The sequence below is a fragment of the Lampetra planeri genome, unplaced genomic scaffold, assembly GCF_965212315.1.
Source record: "Lampetra planeri unplaced genomic scaffold, kcLamPlan1.2.h2 scaffold_288, whole genome shotgun sequence".
Lineage (NCBI taxonomy): Eukaryota > Metazoa > Chordata > Hyperoartia > Petromyzontiformes > Petromyzontidae > Lampetra > Lampetra planeri.
Genome location: NW_027615115.1, coordinates 52,501 through 71,710, shown reverse-complemented (window position 1 = coordinate 71,710; position 19,210 = coordinate 52,501). Strand labels below are relative to the sequence as shown.

Here is a 19,210-nt window from a genome sequence, read left to right as displayed (position 1 = left end):
CAACACAAACAACAACAACAACAACACAAACAACAACAACAACACAAACAACAACAACACAAACAACAACAACACAAACAACAACACAAACAACAACAACACAAACAACAACAACAACAACAACAACGCAAACAACAACAACACAAACAACAACAACACAAACAACAACAACAACAACACAAACAACAACAAACAACAACAACAACACAAACAACAACAACAACACAAACAACAACAACACAAACAACAACAACAACAACACAAACAACAACAACAACACAATCAACAACAACAACAACACAAACAACAACAACAACAACACAACAACACAAACAACAACAACAACACAAACAACAACAACAACAACAACAACCGCCATTCGCCACTAAGTGGCGGTGACGTCACCACGACGCTTGTGCCAGGCCAAGTGCACCTTGAGGCTGCCACGTGAAGTGTCGAACGCCCGCTGGCAGGAGGTCACGGGGCAGACCCAGCAGGTGCCATGGGTTGTACTGCTGTGCCAGGCTAGGTGCATGAGGAGGAGGTCATGGGGCAGACCCAGCAGGTGCCGTGGGTTGTACTGCTGTGCCAGGCTAGGTGCATGAGGAGGAGGTCACGGGGCAGACCCAGCTGGTGCCATGGGTTGTACTGCTGTGCCAGGCTAGGTGCATGAGGAGGAGGTCATGGGGCAGACCCAGCAGGTGCCACGGGTCGACTGACCGAGATGACCGAGATGACTGGCTGATGCACCACTTGTGTCCCCTACCGTGCCAACTTGCTGTGCTTTAGCCACCCGGCGCTCCACTCGTTGTTGTGAGCGTCGCTCCTCCGCCCTCCGTTATTGTTGGAAGCCACTCCCTGTTGTTTGGCAGTCTCCTGCCCCGAGTGGAGGACTGTCCACCCCTCACGGTGGCAGGAGCCAGAGCCGGTCCACCGGACCTCCTGAATGCCGCAGAGATCCAGGCGGTACTGGTCCAGCTCCCGACAGAGGAGTGGCAGCCTATCCTCTGAGCACAAACACACAATGACCAGTACACCGGACCTCCTGAATGCCACAGAGATCCAGGCGGTACCGGTTCAGCTCCCGACAGAGGAGTGGCAGCCTCTCCTCTGAACACACACACACAATAACCAGTACACCGGTCCTCCTGAATGCCGCAGAGATCCAGGCGGTACCGGTCCAGCTCCCGACAGAGGAGTGGCAGCCTTAGGGGCTACTTTAGCGAGCACCTGTGACAGGAGGTCATAGAAGGCATCTGACTCATCGGCCTTGCCTGCATCCCTCCACGGATGTTCGTCTTCGGTGGGAGCATAAGTAACCACGACCACCACTCCTCGCCTCCGGTTGATGTGAAGGCGAGCCCAAAGTATCCTGGGGCTTACAGCTTCCCACACCTCACCGCCACGCTACCACGCCCCCTTCATTCTTTTGTTCAGAAGAAGAGCCACTCCCTGTTGTTTGGCAGTCTCCTGCCCCGAGTAGAGGACTGTCCACCCCTCACGGTGGCAGGAGCCAGAGCCGGTCCACCGGACCTCCTGAATGCCGCAAAGATCCAGGCGGTACCGGTCCAGCTCCCGACAGAGGAGTGGCAGCCTCTCCTCTGAACACACACACACAATGACCAGTACACCGGACCTCCTGAATGCCACAGAGATCCAGGCGGTACCGGTTCAGCTCCCGACAGAGGAGTGGCAGCCTCTCCTCTGAACACACACACACAATGACCAGTACACCGGACCTCCTGAATGCCACAGAGATCCAGGCGGTACCGGTTCAGCTCCCGACAGAGGAGTGGCAGCCTCTCCTCTGAACACACACACACAATAACCAGTACACCGGTCCTCCTGAATGCCGCAGAGATCCAGGCGGTACCGGTCCAGCTCCCGACAGAGGAGTGGCAGCCTTAGGGGCTACTTTAGCGAGCACCTGTGACAGGAGGTCATAGAAGGCATCTGACTCATCGGCCTTGCCTGCATCCCTCCACGGATGTTCGTCTTCGGTGGGAGCATAAGTAACCACGACCACCACTCCTCGCCTCCGGTTGATGTGAAGGCGAGCCCAAAGTATCCTGGGGCTTACAGCTTCCCACACCTCACCGCCACGCTACCACGCCCCCTTCATTCTTTTGTTCAGAAGAAGAGCCACTCCCTGTTGTTTGGCAGTCTCCTGCCCCGAGTAGAGGACTGTCCACCCCTCACGGTGGCAGGAGCCAGAGCCGGTCCACCGGACCTCCTGAATGCCGCAAAGATCCAGGCGGTACCGGTCCAGCTCCCGACAGAGGAGTGGCAGCCTCTCCTCTGAACACACACACACAATGACCAGTACACCGGTCCTCCTGAATGCCACAGAGATCCAGGCGGTACCGGTCCAGCTCCCGACAGAGGAGTGGCAGCCTCTCCTCTGAACACACAGACACCATGACCAGTCCACCGGTCCTCCTGAATGCCGCAGAGATCCAGGCGGTACCGGTCCAGCTCCCGACAGAGGAGTGGCAGCCTCTCCTCCGCAGTGAACGTTCCAACATTCCACGTGGCCACACGAAGTGGCTTTTCGTTGTTTCTGGAGGAGCCCCGATGGGGAAGATTCAATATCCTGGCTCCGCCAAATGGGGGTTTGGCCAGGAGATGTCACAGACGCCTGTCCCCCCGGGGCCTCCGGCACAAGCTGATTAATTAGATATTTTAGAGGTCACTGCGTGGAGGTCACCATGTGGAGGTCACCGCGTGGAGGTCACCGCGTGGAGGTCACCGTGTGGAGGTCACCGTGTGAGGGTTTCTCACCTGAACTGGTCATCGTAGGGCTCGTTGATGTGGCTTGCTGGGTTCCTGCGGCGAAAAGAAAGTTGAGGCTCACCGGGTACACACACGTCAACAACAACAACAACACAAACAACAACAAACAACACACTCTCACAACAACAACAACAACAACCGCCATTCGCCACTAAGTGGCGGTGACGTCACCACAATGCTTGTGCCAGGCCATGTGCACCTTGAGGCCACGTGAAGTGTCGAACGCCCGCTGGCAGGAGGTCACGGGGCAGACCCAGGTGCCACGGGTCGACTGACCGAGATGACCGAGATGACTAGCTGATGCACCACCCGTGCCCCCTACCGTGCCAACCACCTCTACATAACAAAAGGCTCAGTCAACCATTCTACACAACAAAGACTCATTTCCTGGCAGCGATTTCAGCCGCGCCACCTCTACATAACAAAAGGCTCAGTCAACCATTCTACACAACAAAGACTCATTTCCTGGCAGCGATTTCAGCCGCGCCACCTCTACATAACAAAAGGCTCAGTCAACCATTCTACACAACAAAGACTCATTTCCTGGCAGCGATTTCAGCCGCGCCATCTCTACATAACAAAAGGCTCAGTCAACCATTCTACACAACAAAGACTCATTTCCTGGCAGCGATTTCAGCCGCGCCATCTCTACATAACAAAAGGCTCAGTCAACCATTCTACACAACAAAGACTCATTTCCTGGCAGCGATTTCAGGCGCACCACCTCTACATAACAAAAGGCTCAGTCAACCATTCTACACAACAAAGACTCATTTCCTGGCAGCGATTTCAGGCACACCACCTCTACATAACAAAAGGCTCAGTCAACCATTCTACACAACAAAGACTCATTTCCTGGCACTGATTTCAGCCGCGCCATCTCTACATAACAAAAGGCTCAGTCAACCATTCTACACAACAAAGACTCATTTCCTGGCAGCGATTTCATCCGCACCACCTCTACATAACAAAAGGCTCAGTCAACCATTCTACACAACAAAGACTCATTTCCTGGCAGCGATTTCATCCGCACCACCTCTACATAACAAAAGGCTCAGTCAACCATTCTACACAACAAAGACTCATTTCCTGGCAGCGATTTCAGGCGCACCACCTCTACATAACAAAAGGCTCAGTCAACCATTCTACACAACAAAGACTCATTTCCTGGCAGCGATTTCAGGCACACCACCTCTACATAACAAAAGGCTCAGTCAACCATTCTACACAACAAAGACTCATTTCCTGGCAGCGATTTCAGCCACACCACCTCTACATAACAATGGGCTCAGTCAACCATTCTACACAACAAAGACTCATTTCCTGACAGCGATTTCAGCCGCGCCACCTCTACATAACAAAAGGCTCAGTCAACCATTCTACACAACAAAGACTCATTTCCTGGCAGCGATTTCAGGCGCACCACCTCTACATAACAAAAGGCTCAGTCAACCATTCTACACAACAAAGACTCATTTCCTGGCAGCGATTTCAGGCACACCACCTCTACATAACAAAAGGCTCAGTCAACCATTCTACACAACAAAGACTCATTTCCTGGCACTGATTTCAGCCGCGCCATCTCTACATAACAAAAGGCTCAGTCAACCATTCTACACAACAAAGACTCATTTCCTGGCAGCGATTTCATCCGCACCACCTCTACATAACAAAAGGCTCAGTCAACCATTCTACACAACAAAGACTCATTTCCTGGCAGCGATTTCATCCGCACCACCTCTACATAACAAAAGGCTCAGTCAACCATTCTACACAACAAAGACTCATTTCCTGGCAGCGATTTCAGGCGCACCACCTCTACATAACAAAAGGCTCAGTCAACCATTCTACACAACAAAGACTCATTTCCTGGCAGCGATTTCAGGCACACCACCTCTACATAACAAAAGGCTCAGTCAACCATTCTACACAACAAAGACTCATTTCCTGGCAGCGATTTCAGCCACACCACCTCTACATAACAATGGGCTCAGTCAACCATTCTACACAACAAAGACTCATTTCCTGACAGCGATTTCAGCCGCGCCACCTCTACATAACAAAAGGCTCAGTCAACCATTCTACACAACAAAGACTCATTTCCTGGCAGCGATTTCAGCCGCGCCATCTCTACATAACAAAAGGCTCAGTCAACCATTGTACACAACGAAGACTCATTTCCTGGCAGCGATTTCAGCCGCGCCACCTCTACATAACAAAAGGCTCAGTCAACCATTCTACACAACAAAGACTCATTTCCTGGCAGCGATTTCAGCCACACCATCTCTACATAACAAAAGGCTCAGTCAACCATTCTACACAACAAAGACTCATTTCCTGGCAGCGATTTCAGCCACACCACCTCTACATAACAAAAGGCTCAGTCAACCATTCTACACAACAAAGACTCATTTCCTGACAACGATTTCAGCCGCGCCACCTCTACATAACAAAAGGCTCAGTCAACCATTCTACACAACAAAGACTCATTTCCTGGCAGCGATTTCAGCCACACCGCCTCTACATAACAAAAGGCTCAGTCAACCATTCTACACAACAAAGACTCATTTCCTGGCAGCGATTTCAGCCGCTCCACCTCTACATAACAAAAGGCTCAGTCAACCATTCTACACAACAAAGACTCATTTCCTGACAGCGATTTCAGCCGCTCCACCTCTACATAACAATAGGCTCAGTCAACCATTCTACACAACAAAGACTCATTTCCTGGCAGCGTTTTCAGCCGCGCCATCTCTACATAACAAAAGGCTCAGTCAACCATTCTACACAACAAAGACTCATTTCCTGACAGAGATTTCAGCCGCGCCACCTCTACATAACAAAAAGGCTCAGTCAACCATTCTACACAACAAAGACTCATTTCCTGGCAGCGATTTCAGCCGCTCCACCTCTACATAACAAAAGGCTCAGTCAACCATTCTACACAACAAAGACTCATTTCCTGGCAGCGATTTCAGCCACGCCATCTCTACATAACAAAAGGCTCAGTCAACCATTCTACACAACAAAGACTCATTTCCTGGCAGCGATTTCAGCCGCGCCATCTCTACATAACAAAAGGCTCAGTCAACCATTCTACACAACAAAGACTCATTTCCTGGCAGCGATTTCAGCCGCGCCATCTCTACATAACAAAAGGCTCAGTCAACCATTCTACACAACAAAGACTCATTTCCTGGCAGCGATTTCAGCCACACCACCTCTACATAGCAATAGGCTCAGTCAACCATTCTACACAACAAAGGCTCATTTCCTGGCAGCGATTTCAGCCGCGCCATCTCTACATAACAAAAGGCTCAGTCAACCATTCTACACAACAAAGACTCATTTCCTGACAGCGATTTCAGCCGCGCCACCTCTACATAACAAAAAGGCTCAGTCAACCATTCTACACAACAAAGACTCATTTCCTGGCAGCGATTTCAGCCGCTCCACCTCTACATAACAAAAGGCTCAGTCAACCATTCTACACAACAAAGACTCATTTCCTGGCAGCGATTTCAGCCGTACCACCTCTACATAACAATAGGCTCAGTCAACCATTCTACACAACAAAGACTCATTTCCTGGCAGCGATTTCAGCCGCGCCATCTCTACATAACAAAAGGCTCAGTAAACCATTCTACACAACAAAGACTCATTTCCTGACAGCGATTTCAGCCGCGCCATCTCTACATAACAAAAGGCTCAGTAAACCATTCTACACAACAAAGACTCATTTCCTGGCAGCGATTTCAGCCACGCCACCTCTACATAACAAAAGGCTCAGTCCCTTTTACACGCACCTTATCATCATCCGCACCAAGTTTACACAACATTCCTAGCAGCGTGCTTCAGCCGCACCGAACCTCACACAAATAATATCCAGGGCCTACCTTGGCTTCTCCCACCCTCAACCAGTACATGTACAAGGACTGTTTTCTTGGAATTTCTCTCACTTGATACAGCCGTCGTGCTGTGACGGTTCCACCTGAAGACGGAAGCTTGTGTTGCCTCCGAAACGTCGTGATTTTTATTTTATTTTAATTTTACTTTTATAAATTAAAAAAAATGTTAAAAATAAAATTGATAAAAGTAAAATAAAATTATTTTTCATTTTATTTTAATTTTACTTTCATTAATTGTAATAAACATTTTTTTTTAGAAAAGTAAAATAAAATAAAATAATATTTACTTTATTATATTTTTTCTTTTATTCATTTAAATTTTTAAAAAAAATAAAATTAATTAAAGTAAAATAAAATAAAAATAAATATTTTTTCCTTTTATTAATTTTAATTAAAATTTTGTTTTAAATAAAAGTTAAATAAAAATATTTCTTTACTATACTTTTTATTTATTTTCCTTTTATTAATTTAAATTTTTTACCTACCTGACTTTACCGAGAAAACAACCTAAGAATCTCTCTCTCTCTCTCGCTCTCTCACCTGGAGGCATCACTGCGAGCCAGTAGCAGTGCACGTGTTTGTCGCCATTCGTCTCGTCGAGTTCCATGATGCAGGAATAGAGGCCCGTGTCCTCTTCCGTCACGTTGACCAGCGCTATGGAAGCGTCTCCCAACTCCGCGTCCCCGTCAAAAACCACGGAGTTCCTGAAAACTTTGGGATGGTCCCCGCGAACTAAGTAGTAGATCTGGCAACACACGAAGGCAAAGAGACCCCGTGTGGCATCTTAACAGACTCATCTTCTTGGTGCTTTCGGTGAAGTCATCACGTAGAATGTAAACAATGAAAGGAATAAAATAAAACATAGTAAAAAAATATAATATATTATGTAAAACTAATAAAATAAAACATAATAATATAATATATATATATTATTTTATTATGTAAAACTAATAAAATAAAACATAATAATATAATATATATTATTTTATTATGTAAAATAATCAAATAAAACATTATAAAATTATATAATATATATAAAATAATACAATATTTTATTTTATTATGTAAAGACAGGTCCCTGCGGGGTGGGCTGGTAGGAACGAACAAAGGAATGGCTACAATAAGAATGAAACGGCGGGGGTACGATGCGAAGGGAGAGTTTGAGGCCTACTTCTAGGCTTTAGGCCTAGCTGTAGGCTTTAGGCCGCTGTGAGTTAATTTTTAATTTAAATGTTTTAATTAAAAACTATCTCAGAGAATTATAAGGGAATGTTACACTTGTTTAGCCAGGAAAGCCTCACAGAGTCTAAAGGTTTTTGTAGGGTCCTGCCAAGTGTTTGCAGTAGGGGGCGATGCTGCTACACCCAATCGGACATCGGACGGACGGACGGACAGACGATATAATCTATTGTAGGCTGGTTCACTTCGTTCCTACCAGTATAAATGCCACTGTCTCACATGCATGAGCTCAGAAAATGTTATGCCCAGCCACTGTTCAGTGGGAATCATGCAGATGCTCTCATAGACTGACCATGGTGATTAAAGATTCTAGCAACCAGAAGCTGCTTGGATAAATATGAATGGAATGAGAAAATATAAAACGTCGTATACACGGGAAAAACAGTTGTCGACAATATCTGGTAAGTAATTAAAAGCATGATGCGGTTTAAACTCACATGCTTTGCAGTTGCTGTCCAAACGTAAGTTTTTTTGTCACGCGAAGTCACCAAAACGCGTGTGTAGTGTCTCGCAATATGTGGTTACGTAATTATTTTCCGAGTGGATATATATTCAATCTTTGTGAGATGAAAATGTTATTGTGACTCCAACGTAGCGATTCAAAATAACCATGCAAAACCAAAACATGAAAATAATCTCGATTACGATGATGAAAGTCGCACGGCTTCACCACAATGGCCAAACGAGACTTTTACCCATTCGAGCTTGCACGTTAAACCCAGATTATGATCGACAAAAAGAGCTTGCAGGATTAACAACAGGAATTAAAAGCGCTCGGTGGTTTTGCGACCTGAATTCGGTTTTCGATGTATTCGCGCGCACACACACACACGTACGGCAACAGTCAAAGCCAACGTACAGTACCGTATTGGCAAGTGACAATTCTGACACTCATTTAGCAAATGCCACAATTCCACGCAGAGGGTTTTGACTGCCGAATAATTCACCGAGACACGCCAATACTGTACGTAATAATTTGCATGTCGGACACAGATCACATTAATTATACCAGTATAATTATAAAATAATTGTTTTTAAATAAACGTGCTGCGTTTCATCTCTGTGTTAATAAGCCTGCCGCACTAGGCCTCACGAAGCCTGCCGCACTAGGCCTCGTGCCGTGCTTTTCGTGCACAAATAAGGCGATTAAATGTATCTCGTCTCTGTGTTAATAAATGTTTCTTGTCTCTGTGTTAAAAAGCGTGCTGCGTTTCAGTAAAGTAATTGTTTAAAGTTTTGCCGTGATGCGCCGGAAGCGACGGCCATCTTGTTTAATTCACAGATTGCAGGGGGAGCGGGCGGCCATCTTGTCGGACAGGGTCATGCCAAGTGTTTGCAGTAGGGGGCGATGTTGATACACGGACGGACGGACGGACAAACGCGGACGGACGGACGGACAAACGCGGACGGACGGACAAACGCGGACGGACGGACGGACGGACAAACGCGGACGGACGGACACATTAATCTATTGGTGGTCTGGTCCACTTCGTTCCTACCAGTATAATGTGGACCAATCAACTTCAAGGACCATGTGAGACTAGGCTCTAAGAAAAGCTGTCTCGGGTGTGGACCAATCAACTTCAAGGACCATGTGAGACTAGGCTCTAAGGAAAGCTGTCTCGGGTGTGGACCAATCAACTTTAAGGAAGGACCATGTGAGACTAGGCTCTAAGGAAAGCTGTCTCGGGTGTGGACCAATCAACTTCAAGGACCATGTGAGACTAGGCTCTAAGGAAAGCTGTCTCGGGTGTGGACCAATCAACTTCAAGGACCATGTGAGACTAGGCTCTAAGGAAAGCTGTCTCGGGTGTGGACCAATCAACTTCAAGGACCATGTGAGACTAGGCTCTAAGGAAAGCTGTCTCGGGTGTGGACCAATCAACTTCAAGGACCATGTGAGACTAGGCTCTAAGGAAAGCTGTCTCGGGTGTGGACCAATCAACTTCAAGGACCATGTGAGACTAGGCTCTAAGGAAAGCTGTCTCGGGTGTGGACCAATCAACTTCAAGGACCATGTGAGACTAGGCTCTAAGGAAAGCTGTCTCGGGTGTGGACCAATCAACTTCAAGGACCATGTGAGACTAGGCTCTAAGGAAAGCTGTCTCGGGTGTGGACCAATCAACTTCAAGGACCATGTGAGACTAGGCTCTAAGGAAAGCTGTCTCGGGTGTGGACCAATCAACTTCAAGGACCATGTGAGACTAGGCTCTAAGGAAAGCTGTCTCGGGTGTGGACCAATCAACTTCAAGGACCATGTGAGACTAGGCTCTAAGGAAAGCTGTCTCGGGTGTGGACCAATCAACTTCAAGGACCATGTGAGACTGGGCTCTAAGGAAAGCTGTCTCGGGTGTGGACCAATCAACTTCAAGGACCATGTGAGACTAGGCTCTAAGGAAAGCTGTCTCGGGTGTGGACCAATCAACTTCAAGGACCATGTGAGACTGGGCTCTAAGGAAAGCTGTCTCGGGTGTGGACCAATCAACTTCAAGGACCATGTGAGACTGGGCTCTAAGGAAAGCTGTCTCGGGTGTGGACCAATCAACTTCAAGGACCATGTGAGACTAGGCTCTAAGGAAAGCTGTCTCGGGTGTGGACCAATCAACTTCAAGGACCATGTGAGACTGGGCTCTAAGGAAAGCTGTCTCGGGTGTGGACCAATCAACTTCAAGGACCATGTGAGACTAGGCTCTAAGGAAAGCTGTCTCGGGTGTGGACCAATCAACTTCAAGGACCATGTGAGACTAGGCTCTAAGGAAAGCTGTCTCGGGTGTGGACCAATCAACTTCAAGGACCATGTGAGACTAGGCTCTAAGGAAAGCTGTCTCGGGTGTGGACCAATCAACTTCAAGGACCATGTGAGACTAGGCTCTAAGGAAAGCTGTCTCGGGTGTGGACCAATCAACTTCAAGGACAGTGCACGTACATCATCAGAGTTGTGTGTTTTGTTGGCATTACGACTGCAGGTATTGTGGTCTATGCAAACATGACTCCTTGTAAAAAGGTGTCAGTTTTGTTGCCAGATAGAAGGGTAATAAACCAATTATCATATTTTTTTACTGGCAAATGAGGTTCCAATGATCTTAACAGGCTGTTTCTAGATTTGAAGCTTTCGTGACTTGCAAGGTGTCACGTTCTAAGGTTTTCGGTAAAGTCACTTGGGTAGAACATTAAAATTAATAAAAGTAAAATTAAAATAAAATGAATGTTTATTTTAATTTTACTTTCCTTGATTTTAATTTAAAAAAGAATTAAAATTAATAAAAGTCAAATAAAATAAATATTGTATTTTTATTTTACTTTTATTGATTTTTATTTGAAAAAAATTAAAATTAACAAAAGTAAAATACAAATAAAATATGGAAGCTATTTTTATGTATTTATTATTATTATTTATTAATATTTTTAAAATTAAAATAAATAAAAGTAAAATAAAAATAAAATAACTATTTTATTTTTATTTTACTTTTATTAATTTAATTTTTTTTACCTACGTGACTTTACCGAAAACCTTTGTATTTTATTCTATTTTATTACGTTTTATTTTCATCACATTATTACTTCCTTTCCACGTGACGACTTTACCGAAAGAACCAACAACGACATCAATCCCTGCAGTCACAAACAGCTTTCAATAGAGGGGATCTTTGTCCGACGTTCGCAACTCCTGACCACTCTAAGGAGGCTACAAAACGCTCACCAGCCTCTCCGAGCCGTTCCCACCGGTGACAGCGCCGGTAAACATCCACTTGAGCTTGCCCACCGGCTGAGCCTTGTTGTGCTTGCAGAGCAGAGACACCGATACACCGTGTGGGGCATCTTGACGTTCAACCCTTGAGTCCATTGGGCAGGAGTTGCCTGCGTGAGTGGGTGGGGGTTGTGAGAATTGACGCGTTGTTTGAAATGTCAAATTGTCACCTGGGCTCCATGTCCGTTGATTTTCTTTCCGTCGTGCCGAAGAGTCATTCCTTCCTTCTCTTGTCGCCCGTTTCCTTCCGTTTCCTTCCCCTCGCTCCTCCACTCATTCCCATTCCTCCCTGACCGCCCCCCCCCCCCCCCCCCCGCTCGCTATCAACTATGCACCCATCTACCGTGACGATCTCCTCTGGCATCTACATCTGCAGAACGCGAAGAACCAGTGGCATCTACATCTGCAGAAGGTGAAGAACCAGTGGCATCTACATCTGCAGAACGTGAAGAACCAGTGGCATCTACATCTATAGAACGTGAAGAACCAGTGGCATCTACATCTGCAGAACGTGAAGAACCAGTGGCATCTACATCTACAGAAGGTGAAGAACCAGTGGCATCTACATCTGCAGAACGTGAAGAACCAGTGGCATCTACATCTGCAGAACGCGAAGAACCAGTGGCATCTACATCTACAAAACGTGAAGAACCAGTGACATCTACATCTCCAGAACGTGAAGAACCAGTGGCATCTACATCTACAGAATGTGAAGAACCAGTGGCATCTACATCTGTAGAACGTGAAGAACCAGTGGCATCTGTATCTACAGAACGTGAAGAACCAGTGGCATCTGCATTTACAGAACGTGAAGAACCAGTGGCATCTACATCTGCAGAACGTGAAGAACCAGTGGCATCTACATCTGTAGAAGTGAAGAACCAGTGGCATCTACATCTGCAGAACGTGAAGAACCAGTGGCATCTACATCTGCAGAACGTGAAGAACCAGTGGCATCTACATCTGCAGAATGTGAAGAACCAGTGGCATCTACATCTGCAGAACGTGAAGAACCAGTGGCATCTACATCTGCAGAACGTGAAGAACCAGTGGCATCTACATCTGCAGAACGTGAAGAACCAGTGGCATCTACATCTGCAGAACGTGAAGAACCAGTGGCATCTACATCTGCAGAAGGTGAAGAACCAGTGGCATCTACATCTGCAGAACGTGAAGAACCAGTGGCATCTACATCTGCAGAACGTGAAGAACCAGTGGCATCTACATCTGCAGAACGTGAAGAACCAGTGGCATCTACATCTGCAGAAGGTGAAGAACCAGTGGCATCTACATCTGCAGAACGTGAAGAACCAGTGGCATCTACATCTGCAGAAGGTGAAGAACCAGTGGCATCTACATCTGCAGAACGTGAAGAACCAGTGGCATCTACATCTGCAGAAGGTGAAGAACCAGTGGCATCTACATCTGCAGAACGTGAAGAACCAGTGGCATCTACATCTGCAGAAGGTGAAGAACCAGTGGCATCTACATCTGCAGAACGTGAAGAACCAGTGGCATCTACATCTGCAGAACTTGAAGAACCAGTGGCATCTACATCTGCAGAAGGTGAAGAACCAGTGGCATCTACATCTACAGAACGTGAAGAACCAGTGGCATCTACATCTGTAGAACGTGAAGAACCAGTGGCATCTACATCTGTAGAACATGAAGAACCAGTGGCATCTACATCTGCAGAACGTGAAGAACCAGTGGCATCTACATCTGCAGAACGTGAAGAACCAGTGGCATCTACATCTGCAGAACGTGAAGAACCAGTGGCATCTACATCTGCAGAACGTGAAGAACCAGTGGCATCTACATCTACAGAACGTGAAGAACCAGTGGCATCTACATCTGCAGAACGTGAAGAACCAGTGGCATCTACATCTGCAGAACGTGAAGAACCAGTGGCATCTACATCTGCAGAACGTGAAGAACCAGTGGCATCTACATCTACAGAACGTGAAGAACCAGTGGCATCTACATCTACAGAACGTGAAGAACCAGTGGCATCTATATCTGCAGAACGTGAAGAACCAGTGGCATCTACATCTGCAGAACGTGAAGAACCAGTGGCATCTACATCTACAGAACGTGAAGAACCAGTGGCATCTACATCTGTAGAACGTGAAGAACCAGTGGCATCTGTATCTACAGAACGTGAAGAACCAGTGGCATCTACATCTGCAGAACGTGAAGAACCAGTGGCATCTACATCTGCAGAACGTGAAGAACCAGTGGCATCTACATCTGCAGAACGTGAAGAACCAGTGGCATCTACATCTGCAGAACGTGAAGAACCAGTGGCATCTACATCTACAGAACGTGAAGAACCAGTGGCATCTACATCTGCAGAACGTGAAGAACCAGTGGCATCTACATCTGCAGAACGTGAAGAACCAGTGGCATCTACATCTGCAGAACGTGAAGAACCAGTGGCATCTACATCTACAGAACGTGAAGAACCAGTGGCATCTACATCTACAGAACGTGAAGAACCAGTGGCATCTATATCTGCAGAACGTGAAGAACCAGTGGCATCTACATCTGCAGAACGTGAAGAACCAGTGGCATCTACATCTACAGAACGTGAAGAACCAGTGGCATCTACATCTGCAGAACGTGAAGAACCAGTGGCATCTACATCTGCAGAACGTGAAGAACCAGTGGCATCTACATCTGCAGAACGTGAAGAACCAGTGGCATCTACATCTGCAGAACGTGAAGAACCAGTGGCATCTACATCTGCAGAACGTGAAGAACCAGTGGCATCTACATCGGCAGAACGTGAAGAACCAGTGGCATCTACATCTACAGAACGTGAAGAACCAGTGGCATCTACATCTGCAGAACGTGAAGAACCAGTGGCATCTACATCTGCAGAACATGAAGAACCAGTGGCATCTACATCTGCAGAACGTGAAGAACCAGTGGCATCTACATCTGCAGAAGTGAAGAACCAGTGGCATCTACATCTGCAGAACGTGAAGAACCAGTGGCATCTACATCTGCAGAACGTGAAGAACCAGTGGCATCTACATCTGCAGAACGTGAAGAACCAGTGGCATCTACATCTGCAGAACGTGAAGAACCAGTGGCATCTACATTTGTAGAACGTGAAGAACCAGTGGCATCTACATCTGCAGAACGTGAAGAACCAGTGGCATCTACATCTGCAGAAGTGAAGAACCAGTGGCATCTACATCTGCAGAACGTGAAGAACCAGTGGCATCTACATCTGCAGAACATGAAGAACCAGTGGCATCTACATCTGCAGAAGTGAAGAACCAGTGGCATCTACATCTGTAGAACGTGAAGAACCAGTGGCATCTACATCTGCAGAACGTGAAGAACCAGTGGCATCTACATCTGCAGAACGTGAAGAACCAGTGGCATCTACATCTACAAAACGTGAAGAACCAGTGACATCTACATCTCCAGAACGTGAAGAACCAGTGGCATCTACATCTACAGAATGTGAAGAACCAGTGGCATCTACATCTGTAGAACGTGAAGAACCAGTGGCATCTGCATCTACAGAACGTGAAGAACCAGTGGCATCTGCATTTACAGAACGTGAAGAACCAGTGGCATCTACATCTGCAGAACGTGAAGAACCAGTGGCATCTACATCTGTAGAAGTGAAGAACCAGTGGCATCTACATCTGCAGAACGTGAAGAACCAGTGGCATCTACATCTGCAGAACGTGAAGAACCAGTGGCATCTACATCTGCAGAATGTGAAGAACCAGTGGCATCTACATCTGCAGAACGTGAAGAACCAGTGGCATCTACATCTGCAGAACGTGAAGAACCAGTGGCATCTACATCTGCAGAACGTGAAGAACCAGTGGCATCTACATCTGCAGAACGTGAAGAACCAGTGGCATCTACATCTGCAGAAGGTGAAGAACCAGTGGCATCTACATCTGCAGAACGTGAAGAACCAGTGGCATCTACATCTGCAGAACGTGAAGAACCAGTGGCATCTACATCTGCAGAACGTGAAGAACCAGTGGCATCTACATCTGCAGAAGGTGAAGAACCAGTGGCATCTACATCTGCAGAACGTGAAGAACCAGTGGCATCTACATCTGCAGAAGGTGAAGAACCAGTGGCATCTACATCTGCAGAACGTGAAGAACCAGTGGCATCTACATCTGCAGAAGGTGAAGAACCAGTGGCATCTACATCTGCAGAACGTGAAGAACCAGTGGCATCTACATCTGCAGAAGGTGAAGAACCAGTGGCATCTACATCTGCAGAACGTGAAGAACCAGTGGCATCTACATCTGCAGAACTTGAAGAACCAGTGGCATCTACATCTGCAGAAGGTGAAGAACCAGTGGCATCTACATCTACAGAACGTGAAGAACCAGTGGCATCTACATCTGTAGAACGTGAAGAACCAGTGGCATCTACATCTGTAGAACATGAAGAACCAGTGGCATCTACATCTGCAGAACGTGAAGAACCAGTGGCATCTACATCTGCAGAACGTGAAGAACCAGTGGCATCTACATCTGCAGAACGTGAAGAACCAGTGGCATCTACATCTACAGAACGTGAAGAACCAGTGGCATCTACATCTGCAGAACGTGAAGAACCAGTGGCATCTACATCTGCAGAACGTGAAGAACCAGTGGCATCTACATCTGCAGAACGTGAAGAACCAGTGGCATCTACATCTACAGAACGTGAAGAACCAGTGGCATCTACATCTACAGAACGTGAAGAACCAGTGGCATCTACATCTGCAGAACGTGAAGAACCAGTGGCATCTACATCTGCAGAACGTGAAGAACCAGTGGCATCTACATCTACAGAACGTGAAGAACCAGTGGCATCTACATCTGCAGAACGTGAAGAACCAGTGGCATCTACATCTGCAGAACGTGAAGAACCAGTGGCATCTACATCTGCAGAACGTGAAGAACCAGTGGCATCTACATCTGCAGAACGTGAAGAACCAGTGGCATCTACATCTGCAGAACGTGAAGAACCAGTGGCATCTACATCTGCAGAACGTGAAGAACCAGTGGCATCTACATCTACAGAACGTGAAGAACCAGTGGCATCTACATCTGCAGAACGTGAAGAACCAGTGGCATCTACATCTGCAGAACATGAAGAACCAGTGGCATCTACATCTGCAGAACGTGAAGAACCAGTGGCATCTACATCTGCAGAAGTGAAGAACCAGTGGCATCTACATCTGCAGAACGTGAAGAACCAGTGGCATCTACATCTGCAGAACGTGAAGAACCAGTGGCATCTACATCTGCAGAACGTGAAGAACCAGTGGCATCTACATCTGCAGAACGTGAAGAACCAGTGGCATCTACATTTGTAGAACGTGAAGAACCAGTGGCATCTACATCTGCAGAACGTGAAGAACCAGTGGCATCTACATCTGCAGAAGTGAAGAACCAGTGGCATCTACATCTGCAGAACGTGAAGAACCAGTGGCATCTACATCTGCAGAACATGAAGAACCAGTGGCATCTACATCTGCAGAAGTGAAGAACCAGTGGCATCTACATCTGTAGAACGTGAAGAACCAGTGGCATCTACATCTGCAGAACGTGAAGAACCAGTGGCATCTACATCTGCAGAAGTGAAGAACCAGTGGCATCTACATCTGCAGAACGCGAAGAACCAGTGGCATCTACATTTGTAGAACGTGAAGAACCAGTGGCATCTACATCTGCAGAAGGTGAAGAACCAGTGGCATCTACATCTGTAGAACGTGAAGAACCAGTGGCATCTACATCTGCAGAACGTGAAGAACCAGTGGCATCTACATCTGCAGAAGGTGAAGAACCAGTGGCATCTACATCTGCAGAACGTGAAGAACCAGTGGCATCTACATCTGCAGAACGTGAAGAACCAGTGGCATCTACATCTGCAGAACGTGAAGAACCAGTGGCATCTACATCTGCAGAAGTGAAGAACCAGTGGCATCTACATCTGCAGAACGTGAAGAACCAGTGGCATCTACATCTGCAGAACATGAAGAACCAGTGGCATCTACATCTGCAGAAGTGAAGAACCAGTGGCATCTACATCTGTAGAACGTGAAGAACCAGTGGCATCTACATCTGCAGAACGTGAAGAACCAGTGGCATCTACATCTGCAGAAGTGAAGAACCAGTGGCATCTACATCTGCAGAACGTGAAGAACCAGTGGCATCTACATTTGTAGAACGTGAAGAACCAGTGGCATCTACATCTGCAGAAGGTGAAGAACCAGTGGCATCTACATCTGCAGAACGTGAAGAACCAGTGGCATCTACATTTGTAGAACGTGAAGAACCAGTGGCATCTACATCTGCAGAAGGTGAAGAACCAGTGGCATCTACATCTGCAGAACGTGAAGAACCAGTGGCATCTACATTTGTAGAACGTGAAGAACCAGTGGCATCTACATCTGCAGAACGTGAAGAACCAGTGGCATCTACATCTGCAGAACGTGAAGAACCAGTGGCATCTACATCTGCAGAACGTGAAGAACCAGTGGCATCTACATCTGCAGAACGTGAAGAACCAGTGGCATCTACATCTGCAGAACGTGAAGAACCAGTGGCATCTACATCTGCAGAACGTAAAGAACCAGTGGCATCTACATCTGCAGAAGGTGAAGAACCAGTGGCATCTACATCTGCAGAACGTGAAGAACCAGTGGCATCTACATCTGCAGAACGTGAAGAACCAGTGGCATCTACATCTGCAGAACGTAAAGAACCAGTGGCATCTACATCTGCAGAAGGTGAAGAACCAGTGGCATCTACATCTACAGAACGTGAAGAACCAGTGGCATCTACATCTACAGAACGTGAAGAACCAGTGGCATCTACATCTGCAGAACGTGAAGAACCAGTGGCATCTACATCTGCAGAACGTGAAGAACCAGTGGCATCTACATCTGCAGAACGTAAAGAACCAGTGGCATCTACATCTGCAGAAGGTGAAGAACCAGTGGCATCTACATCTGCAGAACGTGAAGAACCAGTGGCATCTACATCTGCAGAACGTGAAGAACCAGTGGCATCTACATCTGCAGAACGTAAAGAACCAGTGGCATCTACATCTGCAGAAGGTGAAGAACCAGTGGCATCTACATCTACAGAACGTGAAGAACCAGTGGCATCTACATCTACAGAACGTGAAGAACCAGTGGCATCTACATCTGCAGAACGTGAAGAACCAGTGGCATCTACATCTGCAGAACGTGAAGAACCAGTGGCATCTACATCTGCAGAACGTAAAGAACCAGTGGCATCTACATCTGCAGAAGGTGAAGAACCAGTGGCATCTACATCTGCAGAACGTGAAGAACCAGTGGCATCTACATCTGCAGAACGTAAAGAACCAGTGGCATCTACATCTGCAGAAGGTGAAGAACCAGTGGCATCTACATCTACAGAACGTGAAGAACCAGTGGCATCTACATCTGCAGAACGTGAAGAACCAGTGGCATCTACATCTGCAGAACGTAAAGAACCAGTGGCATCTACATCTG

At 46.8% G+C, this 19,210-nt stretch overlaps 2 protein-coding genes across 3 annotated transcripts in view; one reads left to right on the top strand and one right to left on the bottom strand.

Annotated features, from left to right (window-relative positions):
- Window positions 1–19,210, bottom strand: part of SIRPA (signal regulatory protein alpha) — a 34,050-nt gene that overhangs the window by 9,656 nt on the left and 5,184 nt on the right. For both annotated transcript variants that reach the window (XM_078623508.1, XM_078623507.1), the window contains 3 exons: window positions 11,641–11,798; window positions 7,242–7,446; window positions 2,782–2,826 (listed from right to left, as the gene is read on the bottom strand). In XM_078623508.1, the coding sequence (XP_078479634.1) occupies window positions 2,782–2,826; window positions 7,242–7,446; window positions 11,641–11,798 (408 nt within the window). The remainder of the gene's footprint in view (window positions 1–2,781; window positions 2,827–7,241; window positions 7,447–11,640; window positions 11,799–19,210) is intronic.
- LOC144740763 (uncharacterized) lies at window positions 340–6,638 on the top strand. Its single transcript, XM_078623509.1, has 3 exons — window positions 340–544; window positions 3,033–4,977; window positions 6,621–6,638. Exons 2-3 carry the CDS (start codon window positions 3,094–3,096, stop codon window positions 6,636–6,638), a joined length of 1,902 nt encoding a protein of 633 aa, XP_078479635.1. The 5' UTR covers window positions 340–544; window positions 3,033–3,093.